This window comes from Selaginella moellendorffii, unplaced genomic scaffold (assembly GCF_000143415.4).
Source record: "Selaginella moellendorffii unplaced genomic scaffold, v1.0 SELMOscaffold_6, whole genome shotgun sequence".
Classification (NCBI taxonomy): Eukaryota; Viridiplantae; Streptophyta; class Lycopodiopsida; order Selaginellales; family Selaginellaceae; genus Selaginella; species Selaginella moellendorffii.
Genome location: NW_003314267.1, coordinates 3,922,557 through 3,939,723, shown reverse-complemented (window position 1 = coordinate 3,939,723; position 17,167 = coordinate 3,922,557). Strand labels below are relative to the sequence as shown.

The 17,167-nt window shown below is 50.3% G+C and overlaps 7 protein-coding genes and 1 long non-coding RNA gene across 12 annotated transcripts; 3 read left to right on the top strand and 5 right to left on the bottom strand.

Moving 5' to 3' along the window:
• Nucleotides 1-159: 159 nt before the first annotated feature.
• Nucleotides 160-3,555, bottom strand: LOC112344909 (putative pentatricopeptide repeat-containing protein At1g77010, mitochondrial). The gene is given in 4 exon segments (XM_024670477.1): nt 160-764; nt 823-1,083; nt 1,129-1,835; nt 1,837-3,555. Coding segments are annotated over 2 exon segments (1,950 nt in total). The 5' UTR covers nt 3,332-3,555; the 3' UTR covers nt 160-764; nt 823-1,083; nt 1,129-1,380.
• Nucleotides 3,556-3,589: 34 nt separating this feature from the next.
• Nucleotides 3,590-4,946, top strand: LOC9635309. The gene is made up of 7 exons (XR_002991871.1): nt 3,590-3,754; nt 3,804-4,024; nt 4,071-4,167; nt 4,289-4,347; nt 4,406-4,485; nt 4,550-4,716; nt 4,814-4,946. It is a non-coding gene; the product is annotated as an uncharacterized LOC9635309 (long non-coding RNA).
• A 299-nt stretch (nt 4,947-5,245) lies between these two features.
• On the bottom strand, nt 5,246-6,477 carry LOC9652196. 5 transcript variants are annotated; one of them, XR_002991866.1, is made up of 4 exons: nt 5,892-6,477; nt 5,771-5,814; nt 5,645-5,713; nt 5,468-5,595 (listed from the first exon to the last, which is right to left on the bottom strand). XR_002991866.1 is itself a non-coding variant. In XM_002965693.2 (3 exons), the coding sequence occupies exons 1-3, from the start codon at nt 6,388-6,390 to the stop codon at nt 5,506-5,508; spliced, it is 639 nt and encodes a 212-aa protein (XP_002965739.2). In that variant the 5' UTR covers nt 6,391-6,477; the 3' UTR covers nt 5,468-5,505. The 5 variants fall into 5 exon arrangements, 2 of the variants coding, with proteins under 2 accessions (XP_024526235.1, XP_002965739.2); XR_002991867.1 differs by having other exon boundaries at nt 5,771-5,811; XR_002991868.1 differs by having other exon boundaries at nt 5,771-5,802.
• Nucleotides 6,478-7,050: 573 nt separating this feature from the next.
• On the top strand, nt 7,051-8,266 carry LOC9652195 (cell number regulator 4). The gene is made up of 4 exons (XM_002966057.2): nt 7,051-7,423; nt 7,628-7,699; nt 7,790-8,002; nt 8,065-8,266. Exons 1-4 carry the CDS (start codon nt 7,207-7,209, stop codon nt 8,127-8,129), a joined length of 567 nt encoding a protein of 188 aa, XP_002966103.2. The 5' UTR covers nt 7,051-7,206; the 3' UTR covers nt 8,130-8,266.
• Nucleotides 8,267-8,316: 50 nt separating this feature from the next.
• LOC9635308 (UDP-glycosyltransferase 85A1) lies at nt 8,317-10,154 on the top strand. Its single transcript, XM_002966056.2, has 3 exons — nt 8,317-8,787; nt 8,853-9,861; nt 9,944-10,154. The coding sequence occupies exons 1-2, from the start codon at nt 8,340-8,342 to the stop codon at nt 9,746-9,748; spliced, it is 1,344 nt and encodes a 447-aa protein (XP_002966102.1). The 5' UTR covers nt 8,317-8,339; the 3' UTR covers nt 9,749-9,861; nt 9,944-10,154.
• LOC9635307 (ataxin-10) lies at nt 10,037-12,675 on the bottom strand. The gene is made up of 5 exons (XM_024670795.1): nt 12,576-12,675; nt 12,372-12,430; nt 12,163-12,261; nt 11,054-11,822; nt 10,037-10,994 (listed from the first exon to the last, which is right to left on the bottom strand). Exons 1-5 carry the CDS (start codon nt 12,673-12,675, stop codon nt 10,156-10,158), a joined length of 1,866 nt encoding a protein of 621 aa, XP_024526563.1. The 3' UTR covers nt 10,037-10,155.
• Nucleotides 12,676-13,185: 510 nt separating this feature from the next.
• On the bottom strand, nt 13,186-14,793 carry LOC112344903 (UDP-glycosyltransferase 85A1-like). The gene is made up of 2 exons (XM_024670464.1): nt 14,298-14,793; nt 13,186-14,232 (listed from the first exon to the last, which is right to left on the bottom strand). The coding sequence occupies exons 1-2, from the start codon at nt 14,758-14,760 to the stop codon at nt 13,337-13,339; spliced, it is 1,359 nt and encodes a 452-aa protein (XP_024526232.1). The 5' UTR covers nt 14,761-14,793; the 3' UTR covers nt 13,186-13,336.
• Nucleotides 14,794-14,937: 144 nt separating this feature from the next.
• Nucleotides 14,938-16,051, bottom strand: LOC9635306 (cell number regulator 4). Its single transcript, XM_002965691.2, has 4 exons — nt 15,783-16,051; nt 15,516-15,587; nt 15,203-15,415; nt 14,938-15,140 (listed from the first exon to the last, which is right to left on the bottom strand). Exons 1-4 carry the CDS (start codon nt 15,997-15,999, stop codon nt 15,076-15,078), a joined length of 567 nt encoding a protein of 188 aa, XP_002965737.2. The 5' UTR covers nt 16,000-16,051; the 3' UTR covers nt 14,938-15,075.
• Between the last annotated feature and the right edge of the window lie 1,116 nt (nt 16,052-17,167).

Here is a 17,167-nt window from a genome sequence, read left to right as displayed (position 1 = left end):
TCCACAATTGTGTATCGAACACAAAGCTTTGTGTTGCGTAGATAATCCGGTGCTGCTGCTCTTACGGCCATCTACTCAGTTCTTTCCAAAGATCCGTGTGTTTCCGCAAGCTCTGTGAAAGCCAATCTCTTCGATTTGCCTGAACGCCTCTATGCTACGTAGAGCAACAGCCGAACTTGACTCCAGTATTTGTTGGAAAATGGATCTGGATAGGCCGGGGATTGAACCCAGGACCTCCTACACCGGCGCCAGGTGCTTTACCAGTGAGCTACCTGCCCTGGTTCTGTGCATGTTCAGCTTAGTTCTAACAGTATTGTGATCCGACTTCCAGATGGAAACCTGTGCCTGCTCTCCACCACTGCTGCATAAGCGCTTCTGAGTGCTACTGCTCGGCAAGGAACAAATCCTGGTTCATCGCAGAAATTGCGAACAGCGCGCAGGAACTCGATAAGTACCTGAGAACGCGAAAGCAATGCGACGGCACTGAGCCTTGCCAGGGAGGACCTTCCGTGGCCGGATCAAGCGCCATCACCCAAGGCACGCAGGGCCGCCATCCTCTTGGCGCAACGCGCCTTCTATGGAATCGCACAAGTCGTGTTAAACACCAGTCGCTCGATCTCTTCTGATATATTGCATCAGTGGTAAGGAGAAGGAAAGATCTTGGAAACGTTTTCATTGCTTCATGCCTTTGTTCTTCACTTTCATATCGGCGTTGAGCCTTTTTTATTTGGAGTAGCACCGAGGAGCTAAGTCCTCCTTTGGTCCTGGAAGAGAAGACTCCATGAGAAGCAAAAGCTCATACAAACTGTGACACAAAGGTACCTGCTTGGAGTTCCTTTCTCAGTCGTCAAACTATTGGAATTATATATCCTGCAAAACAGCTTGCCAAAGAATGGCAGTTTTCACAGAATGGAGGTAGAATTGAACGGTTGTAGCAGATCTCTGAGCTTCACAAGAATTTCTAGTTGACGAATCTAGAATGGTACCTACAGTTCGCAGTGTCAAAGTAGCAACATGAGCACTGCTCTGGATCTGGACGACGGGTCCTGCGTTCCTTTGGGGGCTCGTTTCTTCGATTTTGCTCTGTAGAAGTTTCTCTAGAAATGTGAAGTAAAACTGAGAGAGTACCTGCAAAGCCGAGGGCTTTGACATGGAATGGCCCAACCTTGAACTCCTTCCACATCCAGCAGGGGATGATCACAGCCGTCACCAAAGCAATGGCCAAAGACTACTCCAAAGATGACCATCAAAGCCAGTAGAGCAGCAAGAACATGCAGTGGCTCAAGCTCTTCCCTTGGCATCGTCCTCGATGGCAAATGGCGGCGGCTTTCGTCGATGCTCCTTCCAGCGTCTAGAAACCCTAGGTAGTAAACGAACGGCTTAGATTTGAATTTGTACATGCCAAACTTTAAATAAAACCCTACCCCTGTTTTTAGGGCTCCTGAGATTGGAGAGAAGGACATAGTGTGCCGAGTTCTCGGGCTCTAGCTCCATCGATCGCTCCACGGCATTGGATCCCTGCTGCCCCATCGCATTGTAGGCGCCCAGCAGTATCGTCCACGCCAGCGCCGGCGGCTCAAATGGCATATGGGCGATCAAATCCGCGGCCTCGTCAATCCTCCCAGCTCTAGCCAGCAGATCCAGCAAGCTCACGTAGTGATCCATCGCTGGAGCGATCCCATAGTCTCCAGCGATGCACGGGAAGAGCTCCCAGGCCAGATCCAGCAGTCCCGAGTGGCTACACGCCGAGAGCGCGCTCATGAATGTTATGGAATCGGGGCTCACGCCCTCCGCCGCCATGGATCGCAGCGCCTCCACCGCCGCCTCGCCGGATCGATCGCGATCATGCTGTTGAGCGACACGGCGTCCTTGGAGCGAATTCGATCGAAGGCGCTCTTGGCGCCCTCCACGCTCCCGGATTTGCCCAGGAGCGTGACGAGCGCTTTGGCCACAAGGGTGTCGCCGCCATAGCCGTAGAACACGGCCTCGATCGGATCGATCGCCCCTCGCCCACCGCCGGGGGAGTGATGATCGCACACGCGTCCAGCGCCGTCACGTAGGTGAATCCATCCAGCTTCACACCCTCGAGATCCATCGCCTGGATCATCAGCAGTGCCTCTGATGCTTGCCCGCTCTGGCTAAACGCTGTGGTCATCGCAGTCCACGAGACAGCGTCCCTCTCGATCATCCTCTCGAAGAGATCTTTCGCGCGATCGATCGTGCCGCATTTCGCGTAGAGATTGAGCAGCGCATTCGCGACGCGGATGTCGGCATCGAATCCCCGAGCCGATGCTCGCGAGTGGATCGCGATGCCCTCTTCCAGCGCTGCCTGGCTCGCGCAGGCATCCGCCGCGATTACGAACGTGACCTCGTTTTGCAGCGAGGGATCCATCGCCAAGAAAAGCTCCAGAGCTCGATCGCCATGCCCGTTCTGGGAATACGCCACGAGCATCGAATTCCACGACACCACGTCGCGCTGGGGCATCCGATCGAACAGGCGCTTGGCTTGATCGAGATCTCCACTCCAGGCATAGGCCGAGACGATGGAATTCCACGAGACTGTGGATTTGTGTGGCATCGATTCGAAGATCTCGCTGGCTTTCTGGATGTTCCCGCAGCTCCCATACATGTGGATGAGCGTGTTCGCGATCTTCGTCTCGGATTCCAGCCCTGCCTCCCGGATGAGCTCGTGGATCGTGATCCCCAGCGTGATTGCCTCTAGATCAGCGCACACTTCGAGCACACACATGAATGTCACGCGATTCGGCCGCACTCCATCTAGATCCATGAGCTTGAACAGAAGAATCGCCATCTCCAAATCCCCTCTCCCGGCATTTGCTTTGATCATCGCGCTCCACGAAACGACGTCTCTCACTGGCATCGCCTTGAACAGATCTTTAGCTTCTTCCATCGCGCCAGCGCCCACGTACGCATTGATCATTGCGTTCCATGTCACGGTGTTCTTCACGGTCGATCGATCGAACAAGTTCTTCGCGCTAGCAAGATCCCCATTCTCGGCAAATGCCGCGATCATGATGTTGCTAGAGAAGACGTTGCGCAGCCGGATTCTATCAAAGACCCTGCGCGCGTCGTCGATGCTTCCACACCGCCCATACATGTGAACCAAGAAATTCCCCAGGAATGTGTCTCTGTCGGATGATCCGTGCTTGGCGATGTGAGAGTGGACGAGCTTGCCCAGCGCCAGCTCCCTGGCATTGCCGCATTCTTTGAGAAGAGCACCATAGGACGCCGGAACCAGCGCGGCGTTGGACTGCGCAAGGCGATCGAGGGCTTCATGGAGATTCCTGGTGCCCAGGACTTGCGTTTCCATGCCACATACTAGAATATACGTAAGTATGCTACATTCAAGCAACGTCTCGCCCCTCTTAGGTTGGCAAAGAGAGAGCGGCGATTATGGAGCGCGCGATAGAGACGAGAGAGTGAGCGATGCGAGAGAGAGAGCAGCAACTATAGAGCACAATAGAGACGAGAGAGTGTGAGCGATGGTGGAATGTGATGATGATGATGGCGACGAAGGGTTTCTTCCTTGATGATTTCCTGATAATTTTTTTTCTTTCTTCAGATTCTCGAGGATTCTTGGACATTTTTTGCGAAATTTCGATCATAATCTCCGGAACACGAACGAAGCTGTAAATTCTACTTTTTAATCTCGGTTCTTTCCAGAGCCTTGATTCCCAGGGTGGAAGCGGCATTTGTTTGACAACAAGCGGAGAAAGGAACGCCGCCACCAAAGGTACAAATTCAAATCTAAGCGGTTCATTTATACTACCTAGGGCTTTTAGATTGCCAAAGCTGGAGGCTCGATCGAAGCAGCCATCGAGGGAGATGCCAAGGGAAGAGCTTGAGCCGCTGCATGTTCTTGGCGCTCTACTGGCTTTGATGGTCATCTCTGGAGTAGTCTTTGGTGGGATGGGTATGATGGCCATTGCTTTGGTGATGACGTGCTGGATGTGGAGGGAGTTCAAGGTTGGGCCATTCCATGTCAAAGCCCTCGGCTTTGCAGGTACTCTCTTCAGTTTTACTTCACATTTCTAGAGAAACTTCTACAGAGAAAAATCGAAGAAACGAGTCCCCAAAGCAACGCAGGAACCGTCGTCCAAATCCCGAGCAGTGCTCATGTTGCTACTTTGACACTGCGAACTGTAGGTACCATTCTAGGTTCGTCAACTAGAAATTCTCGTGAAGCTCAGAGATCTGCTGCAAATCAACCGTTCATCAACCGTTCAATTCTAGCTCCATTCTGTGAAAACGGTTGTTCTTTGGCAAGCTGTTTTGCAGGATATATAATTCCAATAGTTTGACGACTGAGAAAGGAACTCCAAGCAGGTACCTTTGTGTCACAGTTTGTCTGAGCTTTTGCTTCTCATCGAGTCTTCTCTTCCAGGACCAAAGGAGGCCTTAGCTCCTCGGTGCTACTCCAAATCAAAAAGGCTCAACGCCGATATGAAAGCGAAGAACACAAAGGTATGAAGCAATGAAAACGTTTCCAAGATCTTTCCTTCTCCTTACCACTGATGCAATATATCAGAAGAGATCGAGCGACTGGTGTTTAACACGACTTGTACGATTCCATAGAAGGCGTGTTGCGCCAAGAGGATGGCGGCCCTGCGTGCCTTGGGTGATGGCGCTCGATCCGGCCACGGAAGGTCCTCCCTGGCAAGGCTCGGCGCCGTCGCCTTGTTTTCGCGTTCTCGGGTACGTATCGAGTTCCTGCGCGCTGTTCGCAATTTCTGCGATGAACCAGGATTCGTTCCTTGCCGAGCAGTAGCACTCAGAAGCGCTTATGCAGTAGTGGCTGGATTGCGTGGAGAGCAGGCACAGGTTTCCATACAATACTAGTACCTTGTGTCAGTCTTTTCATCGTTCTTCTTTTCTGGAAAAGCTCATCACCTTATAAACCGCTGACCAAGTCAAAGTTCTTCGTGCAAATTGACATCCCTATAAAAAGAGTTCTTAGGAGTCTGTATTCCACACGTAATCTTTCTTGAGGATTCTTTGATAGATCGCGGAGTTCTTCTCTTTCGGGACCAACTACTTGACGCAAATGACGTTTACATATCGCCAGGACAACGTGTCTGTCTATGCAAGGCATTTTACATATCCATTCTAGTTTCATGAGACTGATCTCAGGTTCTCGACCAGAGAGGAGTCGGCCAGCTTGTCAGCATTGCGACCGAGCGAGGCAAAAAAGCAAGGAATGGAGAGAGAGAGAGAGACAGACAGACAGACAGAGTTTGTTACTGAGGAAAAGAGTGAAATTTACGACAATCAACATACTGCAACTCCACCTAAAATGTTGAAACTGAAGACTGTCGAGAGTGGAGAGTTCTTTGAACTCCTTGGGATTGACGAACCTAGATTTAATTTGGTTTCAGAGAAAGAATCCCAAAGCTCACCTCCACAACTGGTTTAAGTCCGGCTGTCACTATATGTTGCATAGAAAGGATGGCATTCCTGCAAATCGAAGAGTTTGATTGATTGCTTTCACAGAGCTTGCGGAAACACATGTTCCTTTGGAAAGAACTGAGTAGACGGCCCTAAGAGCAGCAGTACCGGATCCCGAGTGTCGATTATCTACGCAACACAAAGCTTTGTGTTCGATACACAATTGTGGATTGGCTACCTGTATCGGATGAATGATCCAATCTTTGTGAAGAATTGGCGGCTCCACCGCTGCACATCCGAGGAATTACTTCAAGGAAATTTTGCCAATGTCAGAACATGATAAGAAAGAAAGAAGAATCGTTACCTTTAGAAACAGCTTCTAGATCCAAACTCCATCTGGCGACACTTCTTCGTCAGTGCAAACCGAGATAGCGTCAGCTCAAACACTACATCGCAAAGAGAAAGAGCGAAGGAAAAAACCATACCCATTTTAACATAGTCGTGGCTCCTTTGCCGAACGCCCTCTGGCTTCTCCGCCGGAGAGGCCCGCGCGACCTCGGCCACGATTGCCGTGCGGACGATCTTCTGCAGCAGCCGGTGCTGGGGTGGCGGCATTCTCTGGAGTCCCTCCAGCCGCGACTGAAGCTGCCGCTCCTGCTCATCCATGGCGGCCAGGGGCGCCTTCAGGACCCTCTGCTTGCTGCGCAGCAGCAAGGTGAGGCGCCGATGGTGCTGCTGCTCCTCCGGGGACACCGACGCCCACGCCGGGATCGCCATTCTCTCCAAAACAAAGCCCGGGGACACCGACGCCCACGCCGGGATCGCCATTCTCTCCAAAACAAAGCCCGGGGACACCGACGCCCACGCCGGGATCGCCATTCTCTCCAAGCCCGCCAAATGATATCCCAGAGCTCCCGCAGTGGTAAGAACAAAAGTTTGAAAAGAAAGGAGGCATACCTCTGTGCGTTCTTTCCTCTCTTTCATGCAACCCTGACCATCAAACTTTGATCGACTTCATTCCCGGCCTTGAGCCTTTCCCGAGGAGACTACTTCCTCTTGTCTTCTTAGTTTTTTGTGACATTTGTTCTGAATACGTGACAAAGTTTTTGTTTACCCTTAAAGCGTTTTTTGCTACAAGCAGCCAAGATGTGAAAAGTTTACAAATGGTATCAATTGATGGTGGCCATGTGGTTTCTTGTGGTTCTTGCGGCCAGCTGGGGAAATCCAGTGGCCCTGTGAGTATCTAAGAGTGAGTTTGACAGCCGTGCCTTAGCAGTCTTTCGCAGGTTCCAGGTCGAGATGTCGGGCTGGTGACACGTGGAACAGTCGCAATTAGTTCCATCGTTCACAAGATCAGATCACAAAACAGCTATTTTGGACACTGTCTTTTCCTCAAGTTTTCTTTCACGTTTGTCCAATAGCTACCAAGTTTACGAGTCAACCCAAAGGCAGTCTTGGGATCGATGCTGGGATGTAGAAGACCTCGAGGGTTGGCTCAGGATCAGTGAAAGAGAAGGACAAGCTTGTAAACGACACCATTAACAACACTAGATGGTGTGCATAGCCAAAGATCCCAGCTTGTAAGGAGGTATTGTCCCCGGCAAGAGCAATGAGGCCTGAGAAGCATATTATGCAACCACGAAGTTATGGTCTCGCGGGCTAGAGGCAAGTTCCTAAGAGCAAACGCGACGTGCGACGTGCGACGTGCGGCGTGCGGCGTCCTTGCTTTGAAAATGTCGCCCTTGCAAAAAAACCCTCGAATGTTAAGATCGGTCGCTCCTGATCAAGAGCAACACCACCATGGCCTACACTTACACCCCACAAGGCCATCCAACGCAACAGCATCAAGGGCAGCAGCAAGGATTCACCAGCGAAGGCCATCCCGTTGCCCCTCCTGCTGCTTATCCCCAGCCTCCGCCTGGTAGTTACTATGGACCCGGAGTGGCAACCTTGGCACCCCCGAATTCTGGCCTCTGGACAACGGGCCTCTGTGGATGCACCGAGGACTGCCCCTCTTGTAAGGTTTTTTCTTTCGAGAAAAAGAGCTCTTTTTGTGCAGCTTGGATGCAGCTTGGATGATTGACTGAGTGATCTCTTTAAAATTGCTTTCTGTTCTTTGATCCTAGATCTGGTTTGTAGCAAACTTCCAGATAGATGAGATATCCGTCCGACGTTTCTTAAGATTTATTTGATCAATCCTCTCCATCTGGTGTAACCACAGGCTGGTGTGCGTGGTGCTGCCCCTGCGTTCTTGTTGGGCGCATGGCCAACATTCTGGATCAAGGCATGACCTGTGAGTATTCAACTTTGAGTTTTTTTGATGTTCCGCTCACGATTCTTTCCTTTTCTGCTTGGATTTGTGATCCAATGTTGTATGTGATAGCTGTCTTCACCGGAGCCGCCATCTTTTGCATCGTGCAGTGGTTCACCGGCTGTGGCTGCCTCTACAGCTGCCTGTACCGTGCAAAGCTGCGCCACAAGTACGGACTCCCCGAGGAGCCCTGCAACGACATCTGCACCGACTGCTGGTGCAACTGCTGCTCCATTGCCCAGGCTTACAGGGAGCTCAGGAACCGCAACATCAACCCGGCTCTGGGTATGATTTCTGGGGCCTTGGTGATCTTTGTTTCCTGATTTCTGAAGATGGTGATTTTTCAGGGTACGAGTTTGCGAGGGCGGTGTACGAGCAGCCACCTCAAGTGCAGGAGATGCGCAAAATGTGAGCTACGGAAATTAGTTTTTAAAATCTTCAACTTGAAAATGCTTCTTCGGGGCTTTCCAAGAATGCCATGTTGCATTCGTGATCGGAAGGATTTCTTCCTCGTGACATTGGAAAATAATAGAAGCCCAAATTTCTAAACATCTCATCTAGAATTATTTAATGTCCTAAAAAGAACATATACTGGAATATATTCTGGAAGAGCTATCCTCTTATGGCGGACGAGCAGCGCCTTCACGTAGCGGTGCTCCCAACCACCGGCTCCGGCCACATCAATCCCATGCTCGAGCTCTGTCGCCGCCTCGTCCCGCTAGGATTCCAGGTAAGCTTCGTCTATCCCAGCAATCTATGCCCCAAGCTGGAGTCGAGCCTTCGGCACGATGATCTTCACTTCCAAGTGGTGCCAACCCCAGCCTCGGACAAGCTTTTGCTCATGGATCCCGCGTTGCAAGAGGACGTGAGACCGGTTCTAGAGGCCCTCCGTCCACCAGTAAAGTGCCTTATCGCTGATATGTTCTTAGGCTGGTCACAGGACGTGGCCGACAGCCTGGGGATTCCACGAGTTGCCTTCATTCCCAGTGACTCAGTCATCGAAGCGATGTGCTACCATATTCCAGAGCTTGTCTCCAGGGGTTTCATTCCTGGCCATGTTCCTGCCAATGGTGAGAAGAAGAAGAAACTTTACAATTGCTTCATACCGATCGACGAATATGTGTTGTTGTCTCAGCCGATCCAAATCCGGACGCTTTGATCGACTTCATCCCTGGTCTCGAGCCTTTTACAAGAGAGTTGCTCCCTCTTGCCTTCCAGCACGGGGGACCCATTGTGACCACTGTGGGAGTTGCAGCCAGACGAACAAAGGATGCGGTTTGCATTGTCGTCAACACGATTGAGGAGTTGGATCAGGAAGTTGTGAATGGACGGAGGTTGCTATTCTCCAGTTATTTACCAGTCGGACCTCTGGTACCTGCGGAGCTTCTGCAAGAACAGCACCCGATCACTCTCAGTTCTCCAAATGACACTAGCATGATCTGGCTAGACAAACAAGCTTACCGCTCGGTTCTCTATATCGCTTTTGGCAGTGTTGTTACTCTGCCAGCCGACCAAGTGGAGAAGATTGCAAGAGCTGTAAAAGCCACTCGTCAGCCAGTCTTGTGGGCGATCAGGAGGAACTTTGCAAAAGACGTACCTGAGAACTTTTATGAAAGCTTGCAAGAGATAGTTGGGGCGCAAGCCTGCCTGGTGGTGGAATGGGCTCCACAAGTAAACGTCTTGCGCCACTCCGCGGTTGGAGCCTTCTTAATGCACGGTGGATGGAACTCAGCTCTAGAAGCCCTGTGCTGTGGAGTACCAATGCTTTGCTGGCCCTGCGGTAACGATCAGAACTTGAATGCTCTCACGATAGTGAAGAAGTGGAGAATTGGGATAATGGTGGCTCATGGACCCAAAGACGATGTGAGAAGCGAAGACTTGGGAAACGTTATAGATGCTGTGATGAACGGCGAGGAAGGGAGGAGGATGAGGAGCAGAGCTCAAGAACTTAAAAAGATCGTGAGGGCAGGTACTTGCCTGGAGAGAAATCTTCGACAGCTCAAGGATGTGATCATAGCCGCGTCTCAATAGGGGCCTGCAATACCATCTGGATTCATACTTGATCAAAGAGACAACTGTGGTGAGCATGGGATCGATTGCTTATCCATCCTTCAGTGTCTGCTGCAAGGGTTATTTTTTCTGTGGTACGTAGTCGTTACCTCACTATTCTCCTACAGCTTGAACTGCTCTTTGATACTGATGAAATTCTTACTGCTCTTGCTACAGATCCCGTTTGGATGGGGATGGACTACTGCAATGGAATGGAGGACAGCTCTCGATCTCCATGCCCGCTCGCTCGCTCGCAGCAATCTCGCAGTCGATCGAAACGCACAAAGAGTGGATTGAGAGAAGAATCCACGATAAGGACTAGAATGATGGAGAACTTGAAAACAATTGTGCGAGAGAAGGTACTTGCCTCGATAATCTTTACCTCGTAGCTATGGTCTATTGTCCCCGGAGGTCGAATCGTTCACGAGCTTTGGCCGCTTCGTTAACTCGTCGACTTCCACCTTGAGACCATCCAGAACGTTGACAGCCTTTTTGATCTCGAGGTTTGCGAGCTCCTGTACGTTTCGTTCGTTCCCTTCTGTAAGATTCCTGATGGCCCATAGACCCCATTCCCTGAGATAAGGATTGTCTTCATCAACCACGCACTGCTGGAGAACTAAGAGCAAGCCTCCGTCCTCTCGAACTCGGTCTTGGACACGGGGCCGATGAAACGACATGTTTGCGATCACGGACACTATGTCACGTCGGTAGCCTTTGTAGACGTTGTGCACTGGAAGCCGTGTTGGCATTGTAGCAGCCTGCTCTTCTTCGCACGGTGGAGACGTTGATGCACTTCCGGCAGCTTTCCTCACCATCTCTGGAGGTCCAAGCGCCCGTAACATCTCCAGCAGCAATCCAACCAAAGGACCAACTCTGGCTTCGTCGAGCTGGACGTCGTCATGTGTAGTGGCGAGTCTCGTGAGCAACAGACTGAATCCGAGGACGTCGGCGATTGGAAACCCTGTAGGCCAAGGCAACGCTTTGTCCATAAACGTGGCAGCCACGAGCATTGCCGACTGCTCAATGGTGTCCGCCAGAAACTCCATCGACTTCCATGGCATGGCAGCGACAGCCCCCTGGTTCTCATCCAAGACGGAGTATAAAACACCGAGAAGGATGGCCTGCTCGGACGAGAAAGCCGACGTAGAAGAAGGTCCGAGGCTTGCAAACACCAGTGGGAGGTGTTCGTCTTTGAGGCACACCGCTTCCACGAGCAAGCTTAGCCACTCTACACAAGAACAATGCACGATACAAGTGATCGATCGAGTAGAGAAGAATTCCACGTACCAGAGCTTGGAGAATCCCTGAGAAGGATGGCCAAGAGACGACTCCCTTTCCCTCGAGCAAGCTGGAGGCGGCGCTCGGGGCTCGCTCTAGAGCATGTGTAGACCACCATGCTCAGCGGCTCGAGCACCTCTTTCGTGGAGACGCACGCCAAGTCGAGCAAAATCTCTGGAAAGAATGCCTTCCAGATGGAATCCTGTGCCTGCTCTCCACGCCCGGCCACATTCCCGAGCATCTGGAACAACGCCTTTGCGCAATCCAGCCAGAACTTCCCATCCTCTTCTTCCAGATCCTCCTCGCGAAGAGAACATAAGCGCTTCTGGAATCTGGATGCCAGTGCTACTGCCAGATCCATCCCTTGCTCGGCGAGAAATGAATCCTGGTTCATGGCTTCGCCGGCACAGAGATTGCGAAGAGCGCGCAGGAGCGGCAGGAGGAGATTGTCGTCGATACGTACCCGAGAACGAGAAACCAAGGCGGGGACGGCGCCGAGCTTCGCCAGGCAGGACCTGCCGTGGTCGGATCGCGCGCCATCGACCACGGCACGCAGAGCCGCCGATACCTCGCCATCCTTCTCGCGCAACGCTGCTACCGCCTCCTCCATAAGAACCCTAAAAAAACAAAGAGAGAGGAAGGGAATTTCTTGGTGGCATTTGTCAGGAATGGGGATCTTGCTATGTTTAAATTTCCTTTGATGATCAGCAGATAAAACAACAGTAACATGAAGCGCAATAATCACTGCATATGCGAGCAGCATGATCCATAAGTAAAGCTAAAACATTGTGAAAGATAAAGCACAAAAGAGACTTGGTGTTTTGGAGCACATCTTGTGATGCAAATGCCGAGAAAGGAAATTGCGACATTTTTGTTGTTCAAAGTGATGGGATCATTTCTGGGAGGACGGATTGACGAAAACATGGAGTTATCTATGTGTCAAAGATTCCTTCATCTCAATCTGGTCAGCCTTCTAAAACTATTCTAGAAACTATTCTGCTATGTTGGTGAGAGCCTGGGAATGGCACGACACGAGTTGCTTTATCTACCATACTGCATACATTCCCGCCAGTGGTGAAGGAGAAAAGTTCTGGGAAACGTTTTCATCGCTACCATACCTTTGTGTTCTTCCGGATAGCAGTTCCAGCACTCGGCTCCGAGGACGTCAAGGATTTCGAGTCACGCACAGTGAACCAAAGGATGCTAAGTTTTGGTCCCTGAAGAGAACTCAACGTTGACAAAAAGGTCATTGATGCTAGAGAAGAAAGGAGGAACAGGCGTTCTTATAAACTATGACATAAAGTACCTACTTGGAATCCCTTCTAGCCTTTTCTCCCATAGCAAACTCTTGTGATCTCTTTGGGAAACTACGAGGTGGTGTATGTCCTGCAAAACGGCTCACAAAAGAAGAGAATTCCATGAGAGTTTCTAGCTGAAGAATCTAGAATGGTATTTGTAGCGTCAAAGGAAGACGAGCATTTCTCTGGATCTGTGTTGGTTTTGGTTTGCTTTTGCTATGGAATGGCCCAACCTTGAATGCCCTCGACATCACCAATGACCAGTCCGGAGATGATCATCAATGCTAGTAGAGCTCCAAGTGTAGGTAATGCCTCAAGCTCTTCCCTTGGCATCCTCGTTGGTGATGGTAGTGCCAGCGGCTTTCGTGGATGCTCTTGCTCCAGCGTCCAGTTTCCAGCTAAATGAATGGCTTTAGATTTTGAATTTTAACTTTCTTTCATGGATCATCGCCGGTATTCTTGGCAGTCGATCGATCGTTGGATAGAGTCCGGCTGCGCAACGTCTTCTCTAGCAACATCATGATCGCGGCATTTGCCGAGGATGGCGCCAAAAGCCTGTTAACCCTGCGCGCGTCTTCGATGTAAATTCCCCTGGAATGTATCCCTCTTGTGTCCCTCTCGGCCCCGTGTCCAAGACCGAGTTCGAGAGAACGGAGGCTTGCTCTTGATGAAGACAATCCTTATCTCAGGGAATGGGCCATCAGGAATCTTACAGAAGGGAACGAACGAAACGTACAGGAGCTCGCAAACCTCGAGATCAAAAAGGCTGTCGACGTTCTGGATGGTCTCAAGGTGGAAGTCGACGAGTTAACGAAGCGGCCAAAGCTCGTGAACGATTCGAACTTCGGGGACAATAGCCTAGGGTCTCGAGGTAAAGATTATCGAGGCAAATACCTTCTCTGGCACAATTGTTTTCAACTTCTCCATCATTTTAGTTCTTCTCGTGAACTTTGTCTCTTTGATCAAGTATGAATCCAGATGGTATTGCAGGCCCCTATTGAGACGCGGCTATGATCACATCCTTGAGCTGTCGAAGATTTCTCTCCAGGCAAGTACCTGCCCTCACGATCTTTTTAAGTTCTTGAGCTCTGCTCCTCATCCTCCTCCCTTCCTCGCCGTTCATCACAGCATCTATAACGTTTCCCAAGTCTTCGCTTCTCACATCGTCTTTGGGTCCATGAGCCACCATTATCCCAATTCTCCACTTCTTCACTATCGTGAGAGCATTCAAGTTCTGATCGTTACCGCAGGGCCAGCAAAGCATTGGTACTCCACAGCACAGGGCTTCTAGAGCTGAGTTCCATCCACCGTGCATTAAGAAGGCTCCAACCGCGGAGTGGCGCAAGACGTTTACTTGTGGAGCCCATTCCACCACCAGGCAGGCTTGCGCCCCAACTATCTCTTGCAAGCTTTCATAAAAGTTCTCAGGTACGTCTTTTGCAAAGTTCCTCCTGATCGCCCACAAGACTGGCTGACGAGTGGCTTTTACAGCTCTTGCAATCTTCTCCACTTGGTCGGCTGGCAGAGTAACAACACTGCCAAAAGCGATATAGAGAACCGAGCGGTAAGCTTGTTTGTCTAGCCAGATCATGCTAGTGTCATTTGGAGAACTGAGAGTGATCGGGTGCTGTTCTTGCAGAAGCTCCGCAGGTACCAGAGGTCCGACTGGTAAATAACTGGAGAATAGCAACCTCCGTCCATTCACAACTTCCTGATCCAACTCCTCAATCGTGTTGACGACAATGCAAACCGCATCCTTTGTTCGTCTGGCTGCAACTCCCACAGTGGTCACAATGGGTCCCCCGTGCTGGAAGGCAAGAGGGAGCAACTCTCTTGTAAAAGGCTCGAGACCAGGGATGAAGTCGATCAAAGCGTCCGGATTTGGATCGGCTGAGACAACAACACATATTCGTCGATCGGTATGAAGCAATTGTAAAGTTTCTTCTTCTTCTCACCATTGGCAGGAACATGGCCAGGAATGAAACCCCTGGAGACAAGCTCTGGAATATGGTAGCACATCGCTTCGATGACTGAGTCACTGGGAATGAAGGCAACTCGTGGAATCCCCAGGCTGTCGGCCACGTCCTGTGACCAGCCTAAAAACATATCAGCGATAAGGCACTTCACTGGTGGACGGAGGGCCTCTAGAACCGGTCTCACGTCCTCTTGCAACGCGGGATCCATGAGCAAAGGCTTGTCCGAGGCTGGGCTTGGCACCACTTGGAAGTGAAGATCATCGTGTCGAAGGCTCGACTCCAGCTTGGGGCATAGATTGCTGGGATAGACGAAGCTTACCTGGAATCCTAGCGGGACGAGGCGGCGGCAGAGCTCGAGCATGGGATTGATGTGGCCGGAGCCGGTGGTTGGGAGCACCGCTACGTGAAGGCGCTGCTCGTCCGCCATAAGAGGATAGCTCATATTTACATTGTTTTAGGACATTAAATAATACTAGATGAGATCTTCAGAAATTTCTACGAACTTGGGCTTGTATTATTTTCCAATGTCACGAGGAAGAAATCCGGAGGTAACGTATGCAACATGGCATTCTTGAAACGCCCCAGGACATTAAATAATTCTAGATGAGATGTTTAGAAATTTTCACAAACTTGGGCTTGTATTATTTTCCAATGGCACAAGGAAGAAATCCGGAGGTAACGTATGCAACATGGCATTCTTGAAAAGCCCCGAAGAAGCATTTTCAGGTTGAAGATTTTAAGAACTAATTTCCGTAGCTCACATTTTGCGCATCTCCTGCACTTGAGGTGGCTGCTCGTACACCGCCCTCGCAAACTCGTACCCTGAAAAATCTCCATTTTCAGAAATCAGGAAACAAAGATCACCAAGGCCCCAGAAATCATACCCAGAGCCGGGTTGATGTTGCGGTTCCTGAGCTCCCTGTAAGCCTGGGCAATGGAGCAGCAGTTGCACCAGCAGTCGGTGCAGATGTCGTTGCAGGGCTCCTCGGGGAGTCCGTACTTGTGGCGCAGCTTTGCACGGTACAGGCAGCTGTAGAGGCAGCCACAGCCGGTGAACCACTGCACGATGCAAAAGATGGCGGCTCCGGTGAAGACAGCTACAACATTGGATCACAAATCCAAGCAGAATCGTGAGTGGAACATCAAAAAAAAAAAAAAACGTTTGGGATATAGTTTATCTCAAAGTTGAATACTCACAGGTCATGCCTTGATCCAGAATGTTGGCCATGCGCCCAACAAGAACGCAGGGGCAGCACAACGCACACCAGCCTGTGGTTACACCAGATGGAGAGGATTGATCAAATAAATTTTAAGAAATGTCGAACGGATATCTTATCTATCTGGAAGTCTGCTACAAACCAGATCTAGGATCAAAGAACAGAAAGCAGATTTAAAGAGATCACTCAGTCAATCATGCAAGTTGCACAAAAAGAACTCTTTTTCACGAAAAAAAAAAAAACTTACAAGAGGGGCAGTCCTCAGTGCATCCACAGAGGCCCGTTGTCCAGAGGCCAGAATTCGGGGGTGCCATGGTTGCCACTCCAGGTCCATAATAATTACCAGGCGGAGGCTGGGGATAAGCAGCAGGAGGGGCAACGGGATGGCCTTCGCTGGTGAATCCTTGCTGCTGTCCTTGATACTGCTGCGTTGGATGGCCTTGCGGGGTGTAAGTGTAGGCCATGGTGGTCTTGCTCTTGATCAGAAGCGATCGATCTTTTGAGAGTGGAAGAGGAGATATTTGTAAGGGTTGTATTGGCCAATAGCGACATGGTCAACGCAAGGCCGCTGTCCGCGTCGCACGCCGCGTTTGATTTGTTCCGAACGTTTTGGACGCGGCTGGTATGGGCATTTGCATAGGTTAAAACACTATTCATAACGTGGTAATTTTCATAAATGTTTCTGAATCAATTGCTACTTATCAGTGAGAAACTTTGGACACGGCGGCCTGTGTCTTTTCCTTGTGTTTTCTTTCACGTTTGTCGATTAGCAGGCCAAGTTTGAATCCAAACAAGAAAGGTATTGTCACTCGAATGTTTTCCCGGAAGGCAGTCTTGGGGTGAGAAGTGCGATGCCAGATCCAGTAGAATACTCTCCACCATAGCCAAAGATCCCAGCTTGCAAGCAGGTGTTGTCCCCCGCAAGAGCAATGACACTTGAGGGTTTTGTGGGCATCCAGAGGAGTTGAGGCAGTTCTTAAGATACTAAGTTCCTAAGAGCTGTTTTGTGAAAAAAGCAAGTGTGTATGTTGTGTTGAGATATACACTCTCTATGACATGAGCCCAGTCGACTGTCATAGAGTCATCCTTGTCTATCATGTTTTCGGTGGAGACTTCCTTTTCAATAAGTATCTTCATGAAGATACTGGACAAACCAATAGCAATAGTGATCTTTATTTCTTGAGTTTATTACTGTCCTTGGCATGTGGGGAATCCCCTTGTGAGGCATATGGGGCTACAACATGTTCCCGACGCCCTTGCCATGGGGTTTCTTGTGGTTCTTGTGGCCAGCTGGGAAATCCAATGGCCCCAAGAGTTTTGTGAGTGTCTGAGAGTGAGTTTAACAGCAACAACATGTCTTTTCCCGCTTGGCTCTCTTGCCCAAGGCTTCTGCAGGTTGTGGATGCGGGCAAGATCAATGCTCAAGGCCTGACTGGATGACACTTCTGCGATTTCCAAGTCGAGCTGTTGGATCAGTCTCAATGAGTTCGATAGTTCGCCCCTGCTTGGGTGGCACAAGGTCAAAGCATACAAGATTTCTTGATCCTTGTTGGAGAATAATTTTATTTATTTTTCCAAACGCACCAGCTTTCGAAAACAGCGATCCCTAGACCACCTTGTCACTTTGTGCAT

Excerpts from the sequence above, each read along its gene's own strand:
- LOC9635307 (XM_024670795.1), bottom strand. The coding sequence starts at position 12,675 with ATGCCAAGGGAAGAGCTTGAGGCATTACCTACACTTGGAGCTCTACTA. Across the intron at positions 12,262-12,371 it reads AGTTTGCTATGGGAGAAAAG|GGACCAAAACTTAGCATCCT; the intron begins GCTAGAAGGGAT and ends AGTTCTCTTCAG. Across the intron at positions 10,995-11,053 it reads CAGGGATTCTCCAAGCTCTG|AGTGGCTAAGCTTGCTCGTG; the intron begins GTACGTGGAATT and ends GTTCTTGTGTAG.
- LOC9635308 (XM_002966056.2), top strand. The coding sequence starts at position 8,340 with ATGGCGGACGAGCAGCGCCTTCACGTAGCGGTGCTCCCAACCACCGGC. Across the intron at positions 8,788-8,852 it reads TGGCCATGTTCCTGCCAATG|CCGATCCAAATCCGGACGCT; the intron begins GTGAGAAGAAGA and ends TTGTTGTCTCAG.
- LOC9652195 (XM_002966057.2), top strand. The coding sequence starts at position 7,207 with ATGGCCTACACTTACACCCCACAAGGCCATCCAACGCAACAGCATCAA. Across the intron at positions 7,424-7,627 it reads CACCGAGGACTGCCCCTCTT|GCTGGTGTGCGTGGTGCTGC; the intron begins GTAAGGTTTTTT and ends GTGTAACCACAG. Across the intron at positions 7,700-7,789 it reads TCTGGATCAAGGCATGACCT|CTGTCTTCACCGGAGCCGCC; the intron begins GTGAGTATTCAA and ends TGTATGTGATAG.
- LOC9635306 (XM_002965691.2), bottom strand. The coding sequence starts at position 15,999 with ATGGCCTACACTTACACCCCGCAAGGCCATCCAACGCAGCAGTATCAA. Across the intron at positions 15,416-15,515 it reads TCTGGATCAAGGCATGACCT|CTGTCTTCACCGGAGCCGCC; the intron begins GTGAGTATTCAA and ends CCAATGTTGTAG. Across the intron at positions 15,141-15,202 it reads CAACATCAACCCGGCTCTGG|GGTACGAGTTTGCGAGGGCG; the intron begins GTATGATTTCTG and ends GAGATTTTTCAG.
- LOC9652196 (XM_024670467.1), bottom strand. The coding sequence starts at position 6,390 with ATGAAAGAGAGGAAAGAACGCACAGAGGTATGCCTCCTTTCTTTTCAA. Across the intron at positions 5,695-5,891 it reads CCACGACTATGTTAAAATGG|CGGTGGAGCCGCCAATTCTT; the intron begins GTATGGTTTTTT and ends TCGGATGTGCAG.
- LOC112344903 (XM_024670464.1), bottom strand. The coding sequence starts at position 14,760 with ATGAGCTATCCTCTTATGGCGGACGAGCAGCGCCTTCACGTAGCGGTG. Across the intron at positions 14,233-14,297 it reads TGGCCATGTTCCTGCCAATG|CCGATCCAAATCCGGACGCT; the intron begins GTGAGAAGAAGA and ends TTGTTGTCTCAG.